Consider the following 22,643-nt stretch of genomic DNA (forward strand, 5'->3'; position numbering starts at 1 on the left):
AGTTTCACTCAGCGAATTAGTTGTTAACCACTGGGTTTTCTCTTTGCTCTAAATCTGACATCTAATAATAGACTGGAATGTCTTTTTAGGCAGTTTGAAAGTATTTCTTTGTGCATGGATGCAACCATATTTGTGTAGCTGAGCTGAGAGTAAGCATAGACTGAAATCCTGCAGCACAAGCTTTCCTGCCCTCAGCAAAATGTTACCAATTGTACGATTGTTCTTTTTAGGGTCCATATCTTCATGTGATGCATTCCTGAATGTATTTCAATCCAGAGGTTTGAGACCAGAAGTAATCTGTCCCTGTGCTAGTTCTTCAGAGGCACTAACTGTTGCTATTCGCAGGTAATTGTCTTTTCTGAGAAGTGAACTGAAGCATTTATTGACTGTTGAAGTGTATCTGGTGTTAAAATGGTAGTCAGAAAAGATGATTAGCCACATAAAGATGCCCAAAGACCTAGACAGAGGAAGCCTGAGGCTCACAGCTATCTTCTTCACTGAAAGATGGGTGATTTTTGTTTTGTTTTCTTTAAAAAGTTCAATATTTTCTAAAAGTAGTCAGACATAAGGGGTGTTTTTACTGTTTGGGAAAGCGAGGTCTTTTCCTTACTGTTGTTGCTGGAGGACCTTTATAAAATGCCACAAAAGACTTACTTATTTGGGAGGAAGAAAATGCTGAATCTTCAGGTAATAGCTTGTATACAATGTCTTGTAAACAGGGAGCTAAAGAAAGGAAAAAAATATTTGTAACTGGCCTGAAAAATACCATTAAATTTCTGGAGATAGCAAGAGATGCTCTGAAAAAAAGGAAATAATTTGATTATGAATAGGCATATGGATGGAATATACTGGAATTTTTTGACAGTGGTTTTGATCAAAATGTGCTTTTTCGGAAACAAAATTTCAAGAAAATTTGGAAAAAAAAAAAGTCTGAGATTTTGGAGAGTACTTTCTCTGGTGGGAGAACTGACATTTCCCAATTTAAAAAAAAAAAGCACTTAAAGAACTGTGTTTTTTTAAACAGCACCTGGAATCTTTTGTTCTGTTCTATCCTGAAAGTTGAATGGTTGCACAAAATTGAGTTGTTGGTCCTCAGTCAATTTTGCTTGGAGTAAGAAGTATCAAGCCCTCCAGACACTTCCTAGTTTTTCATGGCGTTTAGGAAATTTAGCCTTTGAATGCTTATTCTTGACACTTCTTTGCCCATAATAAAACTAAGTCCTCTCTGTAACATTTTAGAGTGGGGGGAAGCTATGTGATGTTTTATTGTAGCTCTTTTTTCATGTAGTTAATTTTAACTTAATTACCAGTCTTGAACTCTTCGTTTTTTTAAAATGAGAGACCATTATTTCTCTTTAAAATGAGAGACCATTATTTCTCTTTACCTCAACAAGCCTGAGAGACTTGCACAGTGTTTTCGATGAGCATTGGTCTGTTGATTCTGTGTCTGATTTGACTTTCTGTTTTTCAGACCTCCAGAATTGGGTGGGCCTCCTCCAGGAAAAGCAGTGTTATCTATGAATTGTCTGAGTTTCGGCGTGATAAGAGTGGATACAGAAGAGAAGTTGTCAGTGTTAACTGTACAGGATGTTGGACAGATTATGCCTGGAGGTAGGAAAGCATTTTATGTAGGCTTAAGCATACTCCACACATGGTAACTTGTGCTATGAAATAAATAACAATGTCAAATGACCTTCAAGGTAGTATGACTTAGGTTTTGATGCGTTACCTAAACACATAACGATTAAGTACTGTCTCTATTAGATTATTAAATGTTTTCAGTAGAGATTAATCAACGATAAATTTGAATGACCATAGATTTTGGTATGGACAGATGCTTTTCACTGGTCTGCAGAGTTGTGTTATTATTCACTTGTTAGCATTAGTACCGACTGATATACAGCTATTTAATAACAGATACATCAGAACAAAACATAAAGCATAGTAAGAAATACCATCTTTCACACAGAAGTGATTGTCCACATGTTAGAATAAAATAGAATAGAATATTTCAGTTGTAAGAGACCTACAGTGATCATCTAATCCAACTGCCTGACCTCTTCAGGGCTGACCAAAAGTTAAAGCATGTTACCATGGGCATTGTCCACATGCCTTTTGAACACTGACAGCCTTGGGGCATCAGCCATCACTCTAGGAAGCCTGTTCCACTGTTTGACCACCCTCTTGGAAAGAAATGCTTCCTAATGTCCAGTCTGAACCTACCCTGGTGCAGCTTTGAGCTATTCCCACATGTACTATCACTGGATCCCAGGAAGCACCTTGCACCTCACCTTGCACCTCAGCACCTTGCTCTCCACGTCGCCTCCTCAGGAAGCTGTAGAGAGCAATGAAGTCACCCGTCAGCCTCCTTTTCTCCAAACTAGACAAGCCCAAAGGCCTTAGCTGCTCCTCATAGGACATGCCTTCCAGCCCTTTCACCAGCTGTGTTGCCCCCCTCTGGAAAAATTCACTACCTGGGATCATGGAGACATGGTGGGATACAGTCTCTTTAGGAAGGACAAGAGGAGGAGCTGACCTTTATGTGAGAGAACAGTTGGAATGCATGGAGCTCACCCGAGGATGGATCAGGAGCCAACTGAGAGCTTATAGGTTAAAGATTAAAGGGCAGACCAGGTCGGGTGACATTGTAGTGGGTGTCTGCTGTAGACTGCCTGACCAGGAGGAGCAAGTGCATGAGGCCTTCTGCAGACAGCTGGAAGCAGCCTCACGACATGACAGAGCATAAGCAACCCAGGAGGTTCCTGGAGAGCATCAAAGATAAATTCCTGACCCAAGTGATAGGGGAGCCAATAAGGAGAGGGTCTTTGCTGACCCTCATACTCACAAATGAGGCAGCATTCGTTGGGTATGTGAAGGTTGAAGGCTACAGTGACCATGAGATAGTAGAGATCAGGATCCTGAGAGAATGGAGCAGAGCAAAAGCAAGATCACAGCACTGCACTTCAGGAGAGCAGAACTGGGCCTCTTCAGGGATCTGCTTGATAGAGTCCCATGGGAGCCCCAGCCAGCTCCCAACCCTCACTTCCTGCCCCCTCCCCTGGCCAGCCCCCAGCTACAAACTGGGCATGGCTCACATGGAATGGAATACCCGTGTCCCTGCCGAGCCTGGGGAAAATTAACCCTATCCCCACCAGAACCAGGAGAAAGACGAAGAGCATCTCGGTATATGGGGTGAAGCTGAGAGAGCTGGGACTGTTCAGCCTGGGAAAGAGAAGATTAGGGGAGGATTTCATCAATGTGTATAAATATCAGAAGGGATATTATAGGGAAGACTGGGTGAGGCTCTTTTCAGTGGTGTCCTATGACAGAACAAGAACCAATGGACACAAACTGAAACATGAGTTTCCCTCTGAACAGAAGGAAAAACTTTTTCTACTGTGAGGGTGATTGAGCACTGGAATGGGTTGCCCAGAGAGGTTGTGGAGTCTCCATCCTTGTAAATACTGAAAAGCTGGCTGGACATAGTCTTGGGCAACTGGCTCTATGTGGCCCTGCTTCAGCTGAGGGGTTGGACCAGATAACCTCCAGAGGTCCCTTCCAACCTCAACTATTCTGAGAGTCCCAGACTCTGGATATCCCACCAAACTGTCCAGTCCTGGATTAACCTGTTTCTCAATGACATCTGTTTGCAACACTGTGCTTCTTAAAGTAGGTAGATAGTGGTGTTGTTTCCCAGCCCATTAAGTGGATTGTAGCAACAATTCCCTGTTGTTTACCTTTGAGGCTAGGCTCCTGAGTCATGTATTATTTGTAGAGGAAAGCACTCTGAAGAAGATTAAAAAAATTAGGGTGCCAAACCAGACCTAAGACTCTGGACAATGACTGGGATCTGTGTCCTGAAAGGCCACTTAGTGCCCTCTACTGCAGAAGTGAAGATTGCAGCATTTAGGCTGGTAGTGTAATGCTCCCTGGCACTATCTATCTGAGAGTACTGCTAGCTTCAGGCTTCTCCTGACCTAGTCTGGATATGCTTGGAGAGGATGAGAGACAGATTTTTTGGAATTCTCTTTACCCCTTCAGGTTTACTATGCAGTGACCACGGAACCTGATTCTTTCTGGTCATGGCCGTGGCACCTGTGTCTTTGCTATTCTTGGTCCTGTTATGAATCTCATGCCTTACGGAGCTGTGGCCTCAACAGAATGGTTATTTTTTGCCTTTAACTAGAATACAGATGGCATGGACTACTACTGCTGTCTGGTTCAGGTGTTCAGACTACTGATGCCCCCTTGGAACCTCATTGGAATTTAGCTGTGCTCCCAATCATCTACTTAGATTATGAGTTAGTCACAAGAACACGGAGGCAACAATTTTGCATGCCTTCAGGTAGTCATGGATCCTTTGGTGAACCGACTGAGGTTGAACTTTATGTTGGTCCAGTTTTTGAGAGTTAAAAAAAGTGGTATCTGATGCAGGATCAATTAAAATCTTTCTTTGGATCAATTTATCACATGGAGATCCTCCTGGCTTTGCTGTAGACTTGCTCTCTGGGCAGTGTGCTTGACTACTCTAAAGCACAAAGCAGCCTACAGTTGTGTTGCACCTTACTCTTCATATTCATATTCACCTTACACTTCATATTCAACTGTTACAGCTGTAAGTTCGCTTGCTTAAAACTAGTGCATTTCCTCAGTGGCAGGTTCAAGTCTGCCTTATGGTATTGGAAGAATTACCTGCATGTTTGCAGGTAAGTAATTTCACCTTCCTCTTCTATGTAAGTTGCTAATGAAAAAGTCCGTCCTTGCGAAATGCTTAATTGGTAGTGAGAGGGATCTTTGGCAAAACTCATGGAGCGTTGTCTGGCAAATCTAATGGACCCTTCTGGTTTTGGATGCCATTGACAGACAATTGACACCACCACCAGGACTTTCTACATTAGTAAGAAATGTGGAGTGACTTGTCTGATTGTGTGAGAGGAGAACAGTTAAGTGTGTATCCATGTAGTGCCTTGAAGTGGTATGACTTGTAATTGATGGATATTGCTATTTTAAAATACAGGAGTAAGTGGCAAAACTACTTGTAGGTTAAACAGAAGTTGGGCAACTTACTGAATTAGCTCTTTTAAAACTCTGATCAGCATTGGGCTTATCAGTATCTGGGGCAGATTTACTTCAATTTGACCAAATAATAAAAATTCCAGGTCTGAAGGTATATTTTAGCAGAAATTTCTCTGCGCGTTCCTTAAGTCAGAACATAGGCGATAGAGTTCTTTCTAGAGGATAATCCAGTGACTTTGTTCCCTGTGACTGTCTCTTAAAAAGAAATTAAATTGTTAAAAGCTTTCAGAGTAGGAAGAAAATAAAAAGGCTAGCAGTTGTTAATAGATATGTGCCAAACAAAAAGAAATTAATGACTTAAGGAAATTAATGACTTATTTTCAAATGAGTCTGCATGTACATTCTAACAGTAGATATACTTGTGCTTTACCTTGTAAGATTTATGCTTTTTCCTGTGTAGTATTCACGGAGGATGTGCTCTGTCCATTCTCATTTGGTGTTTGGCATACAGGAGAGAACATACCACCATTTCCTTTCCTGTTATTTGCCCTCTTGAATTACTCTGCTGACTGATGAGTCTTGCTCTTTGTCTGGTTCTGGTTTATTTTCTTTCCCCAGGTTGCTGTGCTCGTTTGAGTCCGATGCCATCCCTGGCTTTGTTCCGTCTTCTGATCCCCATTGAATGCGTTTAAGGTCTTAGAAGCGACTGTGCCCTAGTCTTTCAAACATTTTACAATATAAGACCTCACATTCCTGAATTTTGTTTGGTCAGACGTGCTGTGAAATTAGTCTCCTAGCCAAGAACTAGTAATCATGCTGAGACTTGCTCAGTCAAGCCAAACGGTTTTGATCTCATTACCCTTGACGGTTCCTGCCATGCTTTATTCAGGAACCAACTAGTTAAAAGGTCGTGGATAAAGTGTGCAATTTCGCCTTTCTTTTGTTCAGATCTTGCTATCTGTTCTGAGATACTGAGCCCACCGACTCAGGGGATCTTATTCAACAGACACTTAAGCACCAGGATCATGTCTTATGTCACTGCTGTTTAACCTGTTGGCCACTCTTGATGCCACGTTCTCTTCAGCCTTGGCTGTTCACTTCTATTATCTACTGTGAATGCCAATCACAAGACCCACCGGGCAAGTGCAAGCATCCACGAAGAAATCTTCCCATCAAAGATAGCATGGGAATTCTAAAGAGAGAACCTAGTATGCATTCCCCTGGAATCTTCTCTTTAGCTCCTGGAGGGATGATGTTTTACCTCACATGTTGACCACCTTGGGCTATTTTGCATGGTTTCTGTCTGCGACTGACATTGCTAAGAAGCAATATGTGGTTCAAAGCAATCTTTAGTTCATTTTTTTCGAATTGGACTGGTAAAGATGGTAGGGAGAGTATGAAATCTCTCCTCTTCTGCCTGTTTTGTGCCTCCAGCTTTCCCATCAACAGACATGCAATTGCCGTGTCATCTGTCATCTTGGAAGCTTATTATACCTTATGGTATAATACCTGGTTATGGATGCTCAGGGTATTCAATCAAGTTTGCCTTCCTACTACTTCCTGTCTAAACTTTTCCGTTCTTTTACAGGGATCCTTCTCACATTCTTCCTTTGACAGAAGAGTAATCCTCTATAATCCAGAAGATCTACATCCCTATAACTCTTAATCATTCAAAGCCTGGTTCACGGGAAGAGTGCTGCAATAGCTACTTTCTTATACTCAAACAGAAAACTTTGGGTTGGTGCCAGATCTTAGGCTTCTGTAAGATGAACTTAAGCATATACAGTTTAAAATTCTGGATTGTGACTGTATTCACTATCTTTCCCAGAAGTTCAAGGAGAACAGTTCAAATTTCTCAAATGGCAGGATGCTTACTTTGTCTCCAGTGTCTTGGATGTTATTGTTTCCTCTGTCCATGTCTCGGCAAACAATTGCCAAGGTTCTGGTAGTTATCATGACACATCTTCACTGCAGAGGAATCTGGGTCCTTTATCTCAGTTCCTTGATTTGTGAAAGAAGTTGTTACAGAACAACTTTGTGAAGCTTTCAGATTGTGAAGTGATAGCAGTACCTCATTCCCACCGAGTCCTTAGAATTTATTGTAGTAATCAGTTCTGTGTGTTCCACTTTGCTTCAGTCTGTCACATTATGGTACAACAGCCTGCCACTGCAGAACTTCTCTTGGAGATCTCTGGCAGTGTGTACACTCCTGATGAGACATTTTCTTCCAATTTAAATGTAGTGCTCTGGATTATTGTGTGATCACTTCTGGAGTTTAGATTCTTGTTCATCCTTATCTAGGAAGTTGGCTTGCTTTATGTCTGTTGCCCTTCCCAGAAGAGCAGGGAAGGATTCAGGTCCTTGCATTGGACATCCCCATATGCTGTGTTCTTCACAGACTAGGTTTCTCTACAAACCCTGCAAATACATTCCACAATGGTGGTAGAGGCATTTTATCATAGCCTTTTAGTATTTTTCCTAGGGCTTCATGCTTCTAGAACAGAAGTTACAACTAAAGACTATAGTGCAAGGAGGGTCCTTTTGTTTTTATTCTCATGGAGCAAGGCCTTTTAGGAAGACTTGCTTGCTACAAGAAGATGCTGGAATTCCACTGTTGGCACACAGTAGCAATCCAAATGGATATCAGTTGCATACAGATCCACTATGAAACGGCGAAGGAGGAACAGGAGAGCACTTTCTAACATTCATCAGGCACCTTTGGTAGTAACCTTCTGCTGTGCAGGCCTCTGCCATTCTTCTTGCGTTCATGCTGTGCTGGTCTTGAAATATCCAAAGATGAATCCAGTCTTTGGTAGGGCATCAGTGCGGCCATTTGTTTGCACAATAGGATTCTCATCCTCTGCCAGAAATCTGATGGCAGGGCTAACTGCTGAGAGTCACCATCTATAAGAATGTACATGTGGACTCATTTGAAGAAAGAAAGCTTTCTTACCAGTAATCAGTGTTCTTCGTGATGTGTCCACATGTACATTCCTGTTCCATCTGCTTTTCCCTTCTCTGTAATTCTTTTTCAGATGCAATGCTGTTAAAGAGAGACTGAAATGGTGGTAGATGCACTCTCTTGTATGTCACACATGAAGCAGGAAAAGAAGGAGAAGCAAGAGTACAGGCTCTACAGATACTGCAAAAGGAAAACCTTGCAGTATCACATGGCAGGGCAGAACTATGCCTGCTGTTAGAATGTACGTGTAGACTACCTGTATCATACATTGGTTACTGGTAAGTATTTTTTTTTTTACTTGACAGGGTGATAGTATTGTCCTTGGGCTTCATGGATGGCGCATCGTTTGGGGACTAATCTATTGGTTTTTCCATGTTTGTAAATGAGTTGAGGACTGTAGCATTTGTACAAATTGTTGCACTTCTGTCTGCATCATTGATGAAGCATTACAATACAGAGTTCTGAGATTAACACAAGTTATTTCCTGTGGTAATAAACTATTTACTCTATTTCAATTTGCCATTATGATTTAAACAGCCTTTTTTTCCCAGTTTCTCCTCTTAAATTGCAAAATGCATTTTTTGCATGACTGATAGTTCATACTGTACAATTTAATTACAACCTTCTAGTTCATATGTATAATTTTCAGCAACTGAAACTGTTCTAATTTGGACTTGGACCTGTACTGGCATTTGAGTGGCATCTCTTTATTTGGTCACCAAATGTTACCATTGTGTGGTTCCAAACACTTGGTTAATAAATGCTAGTTGTTCTGACAGATAATTTTTATGAAACCAAGATAATTTAGAGGATGATCTATTGGTAGGGTGAATTATTTTCTGTCCTGTTCAGACGTAAGAACTGAAGACTTCTCTGAGACTAGAAAATGTACTTTCTGTTCTATCAGAAGAGTTCTTGGTCTATGCTGGCAGTAGGAATGGCTTTATCATGTATTAGTATAAAAGGGAATGTGCCACTTTCCATTTATGATTTCTCTTCATGCTAGTTGAACAGTGGTAAAAGTAAGGGCTATCTGTATATCACTTCAGAAAGGCTAAATTAGAAAACAGTAATGCCTGTTCTAAGCCTTATCTGGGCGTCCCATCTGACCTATGTTCCATGGCCAAAACATTTAAAAGATCCCCGTAGAAGTAAACCAGCTACATACATTTCTGATATCTCTGGAGTCTCATGGTTGTTTTCTTTAATATAGTAGGTATGACCACAAACTGCTCTTATAATCTGAGATGGGAGCAGATGCAATGGGAAAGGGAAGAACATTAATTTATGGCATAGTTCTGTGTTATTTTTTCAAAGTCTTTGTTTATTTTATATTGACCTAGGGTAGTTTTGATTTCTTTGTTAATCTTGAGTCTTAAGTGCTAAGTTAAACTTCCTTTCTTCATCATGCCTTCTCCCTCCGTATCCTTTTTCTTTTCCCTTTGGGACTAGGAAAGATCAAATCCATAATGCTTATGCAAGGGCTCTACTTAGCCTCTGAGAAAAACGTGGCTTCAGAAGTAAAATATATGCAGTGGCTCAGTGTAATATTTGGTCTTTCCTCAGTGTAGGAAGAATTCTGAGATTTCAGAAGAAGATTGGTAAGAATACTAGCAGTAGGACCTTTATGAAACACAGTACTTTTAATGAGTTGAAGAAGGTCATCAAACTGAAGATAGGGAAGAGATAATACGTAGTCACAGGAGTAAGTTCAGTAAGGGACAACTCTGTGAGATGAGTTGTCTGTGGTCTCCAAATAATAGTTGTCAGACTGGCCTGCTTTAAAAGAAGAAAGGATGTAACGCAGAAAAATCATTGACCTGACAGTAAGAAAATAAAATAGCCTGGTTTTCTCTACGTTTCTAATGTGTTTCTTACATAACTTAAGGGATGATACTATGAATACCAGAGTGTGCAATAAATAAAAGGAATGGTATGTCTGTAATTGGTATCTTCTTATTTTTCATCTTTATGCTCGTATATGCTTCTACTTGATCAAACCATTTGCCTTCATGTTGAAATGCAATTGCTACAGTTTTGGATTCAGTTGCAGCTGATGTGTAGGCTGTGAAGCACTGTAAGAAAAAAAAATTCGCATTTGCGAACTTGCAACTTTGATCTCGGAGAACACATGAGACAGGCTGTCAAAAAGATAGAGCTCTTGCATGCTGTGTTTTTGCTGTAGCTGATAGGTAATTTATATTAAAATCTTTATCTACCTGTCAGTGGCAAAGCAACTTCTGTGTCAGCTGCTGAAGCATACTAATGCTGAGATTCTGTGTTCTTCCTTTCCCTTTAGCAAATGTGTGTGTTGTGAAGGTGGATGGGACTCCTTATCTGTGCAAAGCCGATGAGGTTGGAGAAATATGTGTGAATTCAGGTGCAACTGGGATGGCATATTTCGGCCTCCTCGGAATCACCAAGAATGTGTTTGAGGTTTGTGTTTCTCTTTGTAATGGTAAAGTTTCCTTGTTACATTTCTAGTATTTCTTCTTGCAAATAAACATATTTGTTCCTTAAACTTCCTTTTTTATTTTATTAGAAAAACCCTGGCCATATAAACTTTGCTTCATTCTCGGTCAGAGCTCAAAATTCTGTCTCTTATAACCAAAATTACAAAGTACTATCAGCAGTCAATCAGCTGTGTCTATATTCTGCAATCCAGTGTTGTGCCTATTTTAGCATTTAAGTTCATCTTAGTTCTGTATTAACACAGCAGTCTTACATAAAGATACCCGAAGACATTTCAGGTTTATTGGTGCACAGCTTGGACATAAAGTTAGAAGTTAGTCTGGTATTTGTGAGCTTCTTCATACCATCAAAACGCATTTTTTAAGATAAATTATTTAGAAAAGCTTCCTTTGTGTATTGCAAACAGTATGTGCTTTTCAAAATGAACTTTAGTGTTGATTTGCTGTAATGCTTAGAACACTGAATGGTTTGCTGTTGGATATATATGACATTATATTCCTAGGTATATGGAAGAAGAGAGCATAACAGTCATAAGCCTTGTATTTTGTCAAAGTAAAGCAAAAGGGATCTTTCTGCCCAGATTTTTCCTCGCAGTGGAATTCCAATTTCATGTTTTCCTTTTTCTGGCAAGAAAGGAGTGAAAGTCAGAGTATGGAGTAGTGTTACACTGGGCAGCAGTTTGAAGACTCAGCTGCAGTGTGGAGTTCTACCAGAGAGATGAAAGAAATCCTGACTGTAGTCTTCTCTTTCAAAAAAAAAAAGCTTTTTCTGTCAGCTCGCCAAGCCTCAATGCTTTAAACAGCTTAGCTTTCAGCACTGTCCTCAGCTAGTGAGACAGCCGGCAAGAAACCTGATGTAATGGAAGAGTTGGGGAGTGGTGGGAAGGCAAGGAAACCACTTGAATAGATGAGAGGAACTTGTTGATAAGCATAATGCTCTTCCTCTGGTTCTCTGTTGTAGGCAGTCCCATAATTGCAGCAAACTTAACTTTCTCAAAGTTCTGATAGCATAATGTTTGTCACAACTAAGTGATATCCCTGGGTACATATCTCATCAGGGATGGTAATAGTAGCAACAGGAAGACTTTCTGATTAAGTGCTATATGAGTGCATACTATAAATCCTGATTTAAAAAGGGGTGTGAACTCTTTGTTACAAAGGCTGAGTAGCTGAGAAAAAGATAAGAAAGAAGGCTACCACAGAGTTAAGAATTGTTGTGTTCTTCATTATTCAAAAAACTGTTGTTCATACTTGACATGATAGTAACTGTTGTCATTGGGTAATTTTTCAACTGAGTGTAGAGCTGCAATGAAACAGAAGCAGAAAGCATTTTATCTTCACTTCTACCAGTACTCTGAGTGTCTGAATACTTATGTGTTCTTTCAGGCCATTCCAGTGACGGCAGCTGGTGTGCCTGTTTCAGATCAACCCTTTACAAGAACAGGATTGCTTGGCTTTGTGGGACCTGTAAGTGTCAATGAGCCACCTGGAGCCCTGCTTTGTCCTGAGTCCCAGCTCCTGAATTCAGCAGAATTCTGTGTCAGGGCAGTGACCTCACACAGATCTTAAGAATATTGTTGGCTTTAATGAGGCATGGATCACTGGGAGTCTGGAAGTTTTGCCTCTCTATTTCTAATCCTGTCTTCTTTTCAGGACTATTTGGTGTTTGTGGTAGGAAAATTGGATGGCTTAATGACAGTTAGTGGCCGCAGGCACAATGCAGATGATGTGGTAGCCACCGCATTGGCAGTCGAACCCATGAAGTTTGTCTATCGGGGAAGGTGAGTATATTAAAAACTTCACCACTGCTGATTGGACTTATTGCTCCTTTTTTCACCTGCAACCAATCAACAACTAACACAGTGTACACAGGAAGTCTGCATGTGAATTTTTACATGCGTATTTCGTAGGAAAGGTCGCGCTATGTTGTGATATGCCAGATAAGAACTTGACTGTCCCTGCTAACTTGGAAGACAAATATTGACACTCCGCTTCATGCATAATAGATTTAAAATTACTTTCATATAGTATAAACATAGATCTTTAGACGTCTGTTTAAAACCTCTTTCAACGTTTCCCTGAAGACAGTGAAATGAAACTTGTAGTATCGAATGTAAAACACAATTCCCCTTTGTCCACCTGAGCCTTTCATGCAGAATGGCCTAGGGAAGAACTTCGCAGCATGTTCTAAAGAACAAACTAGGAGTGTTGAGGCTGATGAAGGAACTTCAAAGATAGCGTGTGTCGTATCACCAACCTTATTGCTCACTTCACTGTTCAATAGCTCAATGTCTAGATGGTGATCAGTGACAAGTGGTATTCCTCAGGGGTAACTATTGGCACCACTACTGTTTAATATCTTCATCAGTGACATGGACAGTGGAATGAAGTGTACCCTCAGCAAGTTTGCAGATGACACAAAGTTGAGTGGTGTGGTTGACACGCCTGAGGGATGGGATGCCATCCAGAGGGACCTGGACAAGCTTGAGAAGTGGGCCCATGTGAACCTCATGAGGTTCAACAAGGCCAAGTGCCAACGTCCTGTAGCTGGGTTGGGGCAAGCCCTGGCTGGGGGATGAAGGGATTGAGAACAGCCCTGTGGAGAAGGGCTTGAAGGTACCACTGGATGAAAAACTGAACATGAGCCATCACTGTGGGCTTGCAGCACAGAAGGCCAGCCACATCCTGGGCTGCATCAAAAGAAACACAGCCAGCCAGTTGAGGGAGGTGATTCTCCCCCTCTACTCTGCTCTCATGAGACCCCACCTGGAGTACTGTGTCTAGCTCTGGAGTCCTCAGCACAGGAAAGACAAGGACCTGTTCGAGCAGGTCCAGAGGAGGGCCACAAACATGATCAGAGGGATGGAACACCTCTCATATAAGGAAAGGCTGTGAGAAAGTTGGGGTTGTTCAGGCTGGAGAGGAGAAGGCTCCCGGGAGACATTATTGTGACCTTCCAGTACTTGAGGGGGGCTTATAAGAAAGATGGAGATAGACTTTTTAGTAGGGCCTGTTGTGATAGGACAAGGGGTAATGCGTTTAAACTAAAAGAGGGTAGATTTAGATTAGACATTAGGATGAAGTTCTTTACAATGAGGGTGGCGAGACACTGGCACAGGTTGCCCAGGGAGGTGGTGGAAGCCCCATCCCTGTAAACATTCAAGGTCAGGTTGGACAGGGCTCTGAGCAACCTGATGTAGTTGAAGATGTCCTTGCTTACTGCAGGGGGGTTGGACTAGATGACCTTTAGAGGTCCCTTCCAACCCAAACCATTCTGTGATTCTATGAAAGTTGAGCTTACCTCATGGCACATACCTAGTTGAGGCATTATTAATATTGTATCCTAGAAGATGCAAGCCTAAAACGAATTTAATTCACAAAGGGGAGTAAGTATTTTTCAGTGCAAGTGTTGATAGACTGGCTGGTCAGTAATTTGGCATAGCTGTTTTTCAGGAGGGACATTGTATGTAGGCGCAACAAGTTTAGCATGCATGATGGAGTTACATACGCAAGGTTTGCACAGCCCCTGCACATATGGAACCTGCTTGTGCTAAACGTGTGCTACATTAGTGACTGTAAATTCACTTGACCCCCAACAGAAATAAATTACAATAATAAACCTACATTTGTTCTAAACTTGTCTGTGAATTTGTGATGATCTGGCATGAATAATGCTTGTGTGTGTTGAAACGGTACCATTAAAGGTTGCAGTCATTTCTACATTATAATAAACCATGTTCATCATATGTTGCATCCTATCATTCTTCTGTCCTTTGCGTTTTAGGATAGCAGTGTTTTCTGTGACCGTTTTGCATGATGATCGAATAGTGCTTGTGGCAGAGCAGCGCCCTGATGCGTCAGAGGAGGATAGTTTTCAGTGGATGAGCAGGGTTCTACAGGTAGTCAGTCTGTCCTTTCTCTCTTTTCAGGTGAATAAGGCTGATGTATGAAATGAGAATCTTAGAGCATCTTTTTTTCCATAAGAAAAACCTAGCAGTGTAACTATAGAGAGTTGTAATAAGCTGACTTCTGAATGTATTTCAGGGTTTGATAGTTAACAGAATTTTGTAAACAGTAAGACTTTCAGAATGTTTTTTAACTTCATACTACTAGATTCTTAAAGTCCTAAGGACGATAGGTTTTGTTTGTTTTAATTCTACACACCTCTGCTGATTCCATACTGGCTGAGAAGTTAAGTCTGAAAATTTTTAAGGGTATACTTAGTGCCAAGTATCAAAACAGACTTGAAATCTTTTTATGATGTCACTAACATCCTTATTCTAGGTCTCCAACAGTAAGCACTAAAAACTTTTTCCCTTAATTACTTTATTGTGTTTCTATGGGGGACCAGGGAATTCTGATAGATTGCAGTTGAGGATTTTGGAATTAATCGATCAATTCTAAGGAAGTAAAAGTGAGAGAGCAATTATGGAAGATGGCTCTGGTGAAGGGACAACTGAAGGGAAGACTAGAGAGAACAACTTAAGGGAAGATGCCTTTTAAGAGTAAGGCAGTTGTGTAATAATGGTTTCTGTCTAATTTCAGCTTTGTAATCTTCTTGGAGGGAATACCTGGTAATAGAATGGCTGTTTTTCATGGGAGGAAATATTTTCATTTCTCTGTTTAGAAGCGTCATAGCTAAAATAGACACTTAAGTTTTAGGTGGCAAGATGTTTCCCTCCCTATTTTTGTGGTTTTATGTTCTACTGCGCTTGTGTGATTGTGCCATACATGCAAAATTTGCTGTGGTATAATTTTAGCTTTTTTAAATCTCTGCACTTTTTGCCCACTTTTAAGAGATTTTCCTAATCCCTGATGTGCAGGTGGCATCCCCTTGGTAGAGTGCACAAGCAAAGTCCTGGGTCTGCTCCTGCTCCCATTGAAGTCATGGCACAGCTTCTATGAGTTCAGTGAGTGCAGAATTGGACCCTTTATTTGCAAATTGTGTGCAAGTAAAACTTTAATATTATTAAATGACTTGAATTCAAATTCTTGCTCTAGCTACATCCCAGTTGATAATGTGGAATATATTTTTTCTTTCTATATAGGCAATTGATAGCATTCACCAAGTGGGCGTCTACTGTCTTGCCTTGGTGCCAGCCAACACTTTGCCAAAAGCTCCACTCGGAGGGATTCATATTTCAGAAACCAAGCAGCGCTTTTTAGAGGGTGCTCTGCATCCTTGTAATGTCTTGATGTGTCCACATACTTGTGTTACTAACCTTCCTAAGCCCCGACAGAAACAACCAGGTGAGTAAACCAGAGTGTGTTCCTTAGTTCTGTGTGTCTGTCTGAGGGTATGCACGGAGGATGATCTGGAAGCAATGTGACAGCTCAGGGCTGTGCGTGTTGGATGGCTGTAAGCTGCGTAACTTGGCAGAGCTAGTGGTGGTGTCAGAGCAGACCAGAGCTCAGTAAGGACGTTGTGGTCTGTCTCTAGCCCCAGGTAAATGCAAGGACATACAACATGTACAAGTTTCATGCTTCTGTAGCGACATTATAAATTGTTTGTGTACTGACCATCTTGCAAAGGATGGTCCTCAGACATGCTGTAACTTATGTAATAAAATTTGCTCAATCAGTACCTCAATTTGCTGGATCAGTAATAGACTCATTTTTCAAATGTACCATACTGATAATGGACTGATTTTTAGTGTACCATACTGTCCTTTCCTCTCTTTTTCTATGGAATATGATCCTTGGGTTTAGTTTTTCATCTTTTCATATCTATGTTACATATGGTGTTTATAGTAATCTACAGGCTGAATTACAGATTATTATATGTTCCGTACATTGTTTTTCCTCATTTTGCACTGTCTTTCAAAATGCAGATGTTGGTCCTGCTTCAATGATAGTAGGAAACCTTGTTGCTGGCAAGAGAATTGCACAAGCCTCAGGGAGAGATGTTACCCAGTTGGAGGATAACGACCAGGCAAGAAAGGTAACACTGATTTCCTGGTATTATTAAATATTTGAATTGGCTTATTCAAAATGAGAGAGGACCAGTTACGCTATTCTGCTGAAACTAAGCATGGCACAGTTTGAGTGAATCTGAAGCATCTCCTTTTTTTGTTTCAGTTCCTGTATTTAGCAGATGTTCTTCAGTGGCGAGCTCAAACAACTCCAGATCATCCCCTCTTCCTTTTGTTGAATTCCAAGGTGAGATGCACTTTAAGTTGTACTAGGAGATGGAGATCAGAAAAAGATTGTTTGAATTCTAAGAAAATTCAGCTAGAAGTCTTTTCCTAAAATGTTTCAGGTTATTTTGATGAAGCAGACAAAAATTGCAAGTTAGAAAGCAGCATAATTTTCCCACATCTGGAATTTTTCCACATCTGGAATTTTATTCCACATCTGGTATTTCAGTATGCATTCTGCCTAGCTTAAAACATTGCAGTAATTGCATTTCCTGCTGGAACACAACTTTCGTTATATTAATGGAAGCCATGATTCTGTCTTTGTCCCTGAGCAGAAAGGTCAGAGCTGGAGGATTTTTTAAGTAGAAGATCTAGAGCCTAAGTAGAGAACCCTTGGGGCAGGTTTGGAGTCATGTTTTCCAGGAGCACACCCTTCAGGAGACACTGATGCCTTGTCATCAGCTAGGCTCTGCCCCCAGAAGGGATGGCACTTATAATCACTCAAACATAAACAAGTAAAAGCTTCAGTTTTGGACTACAGCCTCTATATACTTATTTTATTCAAGGGCTGTCTGAGCACTTATGACATATGACAAAGCAGCAGTCATGTTTCTCAGTAAATACATAATTTTTGCTCATGGCCACTCTGCTCTGCATGTGACTGTCAGTAGTTTTGAAGCATTCACATGCCCTCTGTATCCAACACTTCATAAAGGGCTGTGAAAAAATGTGCACTTTCGTATGTTCCTCGGTATTTCAGCCTCCCTGGGCTTGAGAAGCACTACTGCTGTGCGTATTTCAGAAAGCTCAAATAGTTTAGATTCTTCTACTGCCATTCTGGCACGTTTTTATTCCCCTTCTTTCTTTCCAGGAGGCAAAGCTGTTCAATTTTTGTTTGAGCCTGTACTCAGTAGCTACCCTTCCAGTGGCAGTAACAGCCCAGTGACAAATGGGGTCTGTCCTGTGCTATGCTGTACTGCAGACATGTGAGATAGGGAACATGCTTTCAGAAGGTCCAGCAGCAGTCCTTGGGACGCAGAGGATTTGCCTTTGCAGGTCTCATTCACACAGGCAAAATGGTTTAGGACATTGTTCAAAGTTCTGACTTTTCTCATGAGGCTCTGCTTTAGCAGAAGAAACTGCTTCAATATGGTTATTGTTAAGAGCCGCAGAATTGGTTTACTCTTCTCTCAGAGTAGAGAGGCTTTTGAGGGAAGTTTTATAGTATGAAGAAGCCCCTTTCTGGGTTGCTTTGTTCAGGCAACTTTTACCCTTCACAAGGAGACTCTGCAAAAAGAAAACACAAAATTTAGGCACAAAGAAATTATCTGTTAATGAACACATGCCTTAATAAGCTACAATGCTAAACGTTAATGTGTTCACAGCTGTCCATGTGAAACCCTTTTGTTTTGCACCTTTTTGTGTCAGTATTCTTCTCCCACGTCCTTGAGCTGCTACTGTTCCTATATCAACAATACACTATATTTACTGTTCTTATTTTGCATGACTTAGCTCCCAGGCTTTAACAAGTTTTCTTAGTAAAACTGAGCAGAGTGCCAGTGCCATCCTCCATCAAATTGGGCCTTGGATTAGGCAGCCATCCACTTGGGCTGATGATTACATGTGGCAGCTAGTCTTGGACTTGAAACCAATTACTTGTATAGCAAAATTTGCTGTGATAATCTTTTATCTGTATAGCGGGAGGTTTGACTCAGTCTCTGACTTTCCCTCTGAGGTGGTTGTCCCACCAGTTTTTCTTGAATCAGATTGCAGTCTTGGAAAAAACAGATACATCCCAACCTCACGGGCTTAAGGCTAAGGCATTGCTTCCTAGGCTGGGTAGCAAAAGGATGTTTTCTGTCTTCACATCAAAAACTGGACTAAGCCTTTTGGAGTCCCCGTGACTTTGCGACTGCTTCCATGTGAAGACTTTCCAAATGCGTAATTGTGGAAAATACACTTTCTACAAGATGGACAGTAGATACAGAAGTGACAGTGCATACCAACCACAGCTTAGGTTGCCTCTATGACCCTGTAAAAGAATACCTATACCAAAGACATCAGCAGAGTTCCCTTTGCTCTTTTAAGGCTGCTAATTGCAGAAGCATCTAGAGGATTGGCTGTGCATTGTGGGGTAAAGCTGATGCAGTGCTTGACTTGCTGCTAAAACAATTGTGTTACTACTACGACTATGACTGTGTTTTCTTCCTTGGACTGTGAAATTTCAAATATTTGTAAGGTATTCTGTTTGTGGTACCAAATACATTTAGAAGCTGCTTCACTGTCTGATATTCAAAATAATACATATAAAATTCTCTAGCATTCTAAAAGTTCATGGTACCAACAGCATGGTTTCCAAAACACCGAGACAGAGTCTTTAAAAGTGTTTGCTGTATTGTTAAAATGAGGACAATAAAATATTTCATCTGCAGCATGTACTTTATTCAGTTTGAAACTGTTCTCCACAAAGTTTTGTGATGTCGCCTCTGTTTTGTGCAGGGCACTGTAGCTAGCACTGCATCGTGCATACAGCTGCACAAGAGAGCAGAGAGAGTCGCAGTCGCACTGATGGAGAAGGGACGACTGAATGTTGGTGACCACGTTTCCCTGGTTTATCCTCCAGGTAGGACAGTACAGACAGCAAAAATCAAAGTCAGGCATCACAAGGAAATAAACAACTAAGATGCTGAGACAGAGCATTCAAACATCCATTTAATATAGTGGTATGTGGCAGTGACTTAGTATTTCAAGGAACAGACGTCCTTTTTGGTGTTTTATTATGAAGTCGTTTCTCCAAGTGGCAAACTACACTTACCAGACATTTCATCTAACTGCTCCCGATGTCTGGGCAGTTATGCAAGAGTAGTTTGATTTAAACCACATAAAAGATTCTCATTTTTCAGTCTCAGAGAATGGAATGAAACTGCATATGTATCTACTGAAAGCTAGGTTAGGGATGTCAGTGTACAAACACCCTTGCTTTCCTGAATGGCTGTCTCTAAAAGTGAAATCTGGACCCCAGGCTTGCATTACTAGTATATATTTACACGTGTACCTCAGGAAAAAAGTATTACCTCATAAAAGTAGTATGACTGTGTATTGCAGAGAGATAATTGTGAAAAACAAATGTATGCTTTTTAAAAGAATCTGAGTCAGTTGTCATCTTCATAAACTACAATACCTTATTTTTTAATTTTTGTTATTTTATGCTGCCTGTCCATGAAAATATATCCCTACAAATTTAAAGTTTGTAGGGTTTGAATCGTTTTTGCTAACTTTCAAATGCAAAATATTTCAACCTTATGGAATTGGACATGGCCAAGAACAGCCAGTTGATTTGAAGAGACCTTTGTGACAAATCCTTACATCTTAATAAAATAAATCAGTCTGTATTTAGAGTTACGTGAAAGAGTTTGACTTTTTGTTCTGATAAAAGTGGCTTTAATTTCACAAATGTTCTTCACAGGAGTAGACTTGATAGCAACTTTCTATGGCTGCTTATATGCCGGCTGTATACCTATCACCGTTCGCCCACCTCATCCACAGAATCTTGCTACCACTCTGCCCACTGTCAAAATGATTGTAGAGGTATGTATAAGACATTCCTTTCTAAATGCTTTTGGTGGGTGTAGGACGGTTGATGCAGCCTGATGAATTGCTTTGCCACAGTCAATGTGAAATAAGTTAGGAGAAAAAAAAAAAAGCCAGTATGCTGTATCTGAGTCAATAAATACTTTTTCAGAAACTCGTTTAAAAAGTTCTTTCTATAGTTGTAATTTATTTTGCTCTGTTTCCAATGTTTTTCTTCATCTATTCAGCTTACTGGTTATCTCATCTGGATGGATATAAAATCCCTTGAGCATTCATTCATAGTTTTATAAATGTTTTTAATGCTGTGTCTTTTGCAGGTCAGTAAGTCTGCATGTATACTGACCACGCAAGCAATAATGAAACTGCTGAAGTCCAAGGAAGCTGCAACAGCAGTAGATATTAAAACATGGCCCACTATTTTGGATACAGGTACAGAATGTTTGCTGCCCAGCCAAAATGTAGATAATTTGAAGGCTGATTTATTTATTTTATTATACCATAACTGGCCTAGTTGAATGGATGCAGTGCATTGAAATAGCTGTCTAGAAACTATAGAAAGCATCTGGTAAAAGTACATTTTTGTTCTGTGTTCTTTTTCCAAAATAATAATATGGTACTCTTCTCTTTTTATGTATTTTAAATAGATGATATGCCTAAAAAGAAGCTGGCTGCTATTTTCAGACCTACATCTCCAGATATGTTGGCATACTTGGACTTCAGTGTGTCTACTACTGGTATATTAGCAGGAGTAAAGGTAGAGTAACAAGAGAGAGATTGTTATACTTTGTTTCCTTATATGCAGGCATATTCCGCATTCATTCCTCCTGCCAGAGAAGAAATACAAAAATGTAAGCGGACCACCTTGGGTGTTCAGAAAGCTTATTTTTAAATTTGCAGGACCTCGAAATTTCTTGATGCACATTTTGAAAGCATTTGGTCTTACTGGCTCTATGTGAGGCACATATTTGTTGTAAAGTTCATGAGTGTTTTTGTTTGGGATTTATGGTAGAGATGTTATGTGTCATTTGTCATCATTCAGTGTTTTGACAGATGTTATTTGCCAATAGTATGGAAAGTGTCTGTGAATTTTTGGGCTCATATCCCTTTCCTGTTCTAAAGGCGCTTAAAAAAATCCAAACCCCTATGTGTTGCCACATCTTCTGAATTAAATATTTCTATCAGCTATTACATGTGATAAGCATTTTTTTTAAAAAGTCCCTGAGAGTGCCTGTTTTCCTCTTACAGATGTCACATGCAGCTACAAGTGCCTTATGTCGCTCTATAAAGCTACAGTGTGAGCTGTACCCTTCGCGTCAGATTGCCATCTGCCTTGACCCTTATTGTGGCTTGGGATTTGCACTGTGGTGCTTGTGCAGGTATCATTTGAGTCATAGGCTTTCTCATGTGTTCCCAGCCTTCTCTAGAATCCAGCAGAACAGTCATGTACGAAACTTGTCAGAGAAACCAAAATGAACCTTTTAATACATATTTCATAAAATACCTTTTGTGGTAACAAAATTCATTTAAGTTAGTTCTTGAGTACGTTGAGTTTTGGAAGGGGAATTCATTTGATACCAAATCCAAGAAAAAAAGCACTTCACTGCTTTTTTCACGTTGATTAAATAAACCCTTTCAAAATCTTTTGAGATTAATCCATATCTGTTTACAAGACCCTTAAGCTGTTTGACTGCAAGATTGGTATGCTCTAAAAATATTGCTAAAGTAAGCAATTGAATATTTCTTAAAATAGAATCATAGAATGGTTCAGGTTAGAAGGGACCTTGCAGATCATCTAGTTCCAACCCCCCTGCCCTGGGCAGGGACACCTCCCACTAGACCAGGTTGCTCAAAGCCCCGTCCAGCCTGGCCTTGAACCCCTCCAGGGATGGGGCAGCCACAGCTTCTCTGGGCAACCTGTTCCGGTGCCTTACCACCCTCACAGTAAAGAATTTCTTCCTAATATCTAATCTAAATCTACCCTCTTTCAGTACCAGAAGGCTGCTATAAGGTCTCCCCAGAGCCTTCTCTTCTCCAGGCTGAACAACCCCAAATCTCTCAGCCTGTCCTCATAGCACAGGTGCTCCAGCCCTCTGATCATCTTCGTGGCCCTCCGCTGGACCCATTCCAACAGGTCCACGTCCTTCTTGTGCTGAGGACTCCAAAGCTGGACACAGTACTCCAGGTGGGGTCTCACCAGAGCAGAGAAGAGGGGGAGAATCACCTCCCTCAACCTGCTGGCCACACTTCTTTTGATGCAGCCTAGGATGTGGTTGGCTTTCTGGGCTGCAAGCGCACATTGCCAGCTCATGTTGAGCTTCTCGTCCACCAGCACCCCCAAGTCCTTCTCCTCAGAGCTGCTGTCAATCCATTCTCTGCCCAACCTGTATTTGTGCCTGGGATTGCCATGACCCATGTGCAGGACTTTGCATGTGGCCTGGTTGAACTTCATGAGGTTGGCATGGGCCC

At 40.8% G+C, this 22,643-nt stretch overlaps 1 protein-coding gene across 6 annotated transcripts in view; it reads left to right on the forward strand.

Annotated features, from left to right (window-relative positions):
* The window catches only part of DIP2A (disco interacting protein 2 homolog A), a 130,845-nt gene that overhangs the window by 91,327 nt on the left and 16,875 nt on the right, over positions 1–22,643 (forward strand). For 4 of the 6 annotated variants that reach the window (XR_008467858.1, XM_054210242.1, XM_054210243.1 and 1 more), the window contains 14 exons: positions 231–345; positions 1,472–1,611; positions 10,278–10,414; positions 11,836–11,916; positions 12,103–12,230; positions 14,234–14,348; positions 15,498–15,699; positions 16,281–16,390; positions 16,528–16,608; positions 19,086–19,209; positions 20,053–20,174; positions 20,495–20,606; positions 20,822–20,931; positions 21,423–21,553. Coding sequence is in view for 3 of the 6 variants with exons in the window: in XM_054210242.1 (XP_054066217.1) it covers positions 231–345; positions 1,472–1,611; positions 10,278–10,414; positions 11,836–11,916; positions 12,103–12,230; positions 14,234–14,348; positions 15,498–15,699; positions 16,281–16,390; positions 16,528–16,608; positions 19,086–19,209; positions 20,053–20,174; positions 20,495–20,606; positions 20,822–20,931; positions 21,423–21,553 (1,708 nt within the window). In the remaining 3 variants the exon portion in view is untranslated. Of the gene's footprint in view, positions 1–230; positions 346–1,471; positions 1,612–10,277; positions 10,415–11,835; positions 11,917–12,102; positions 12,231–14,233; positions 14,349–15,272; positions 15,360–15,497; positions 15,700–16,280; positions 16,391–16,527; positions 16,609–19,085; positions 19,210–20,052; positions 20,175–20,494; positions 20,607–20,821; positions 20,932–21,422; positions 21,554–22,643 lie in introns of those variants that run through there. The other 2 variants (XR_008467859.1, XR_008467860.1) reach the window with 2 other exon arrangements.

This window comes from Rissa tridactyla, chromosome 7, assembly GCF_028500815.1.
Source record: "Rissa tridactyla isolate bRisTri1 chromosome 7, bRisTri1.patW.cur.20221130, whole genome shotgun sequence".
Taxonomy (NCBI): domain Eukaryota; kingdom Metazoa; phylum Chordata; class Aves; order Charadriiformes; family Laridae; genus Rissa; species Rissa tridactyla.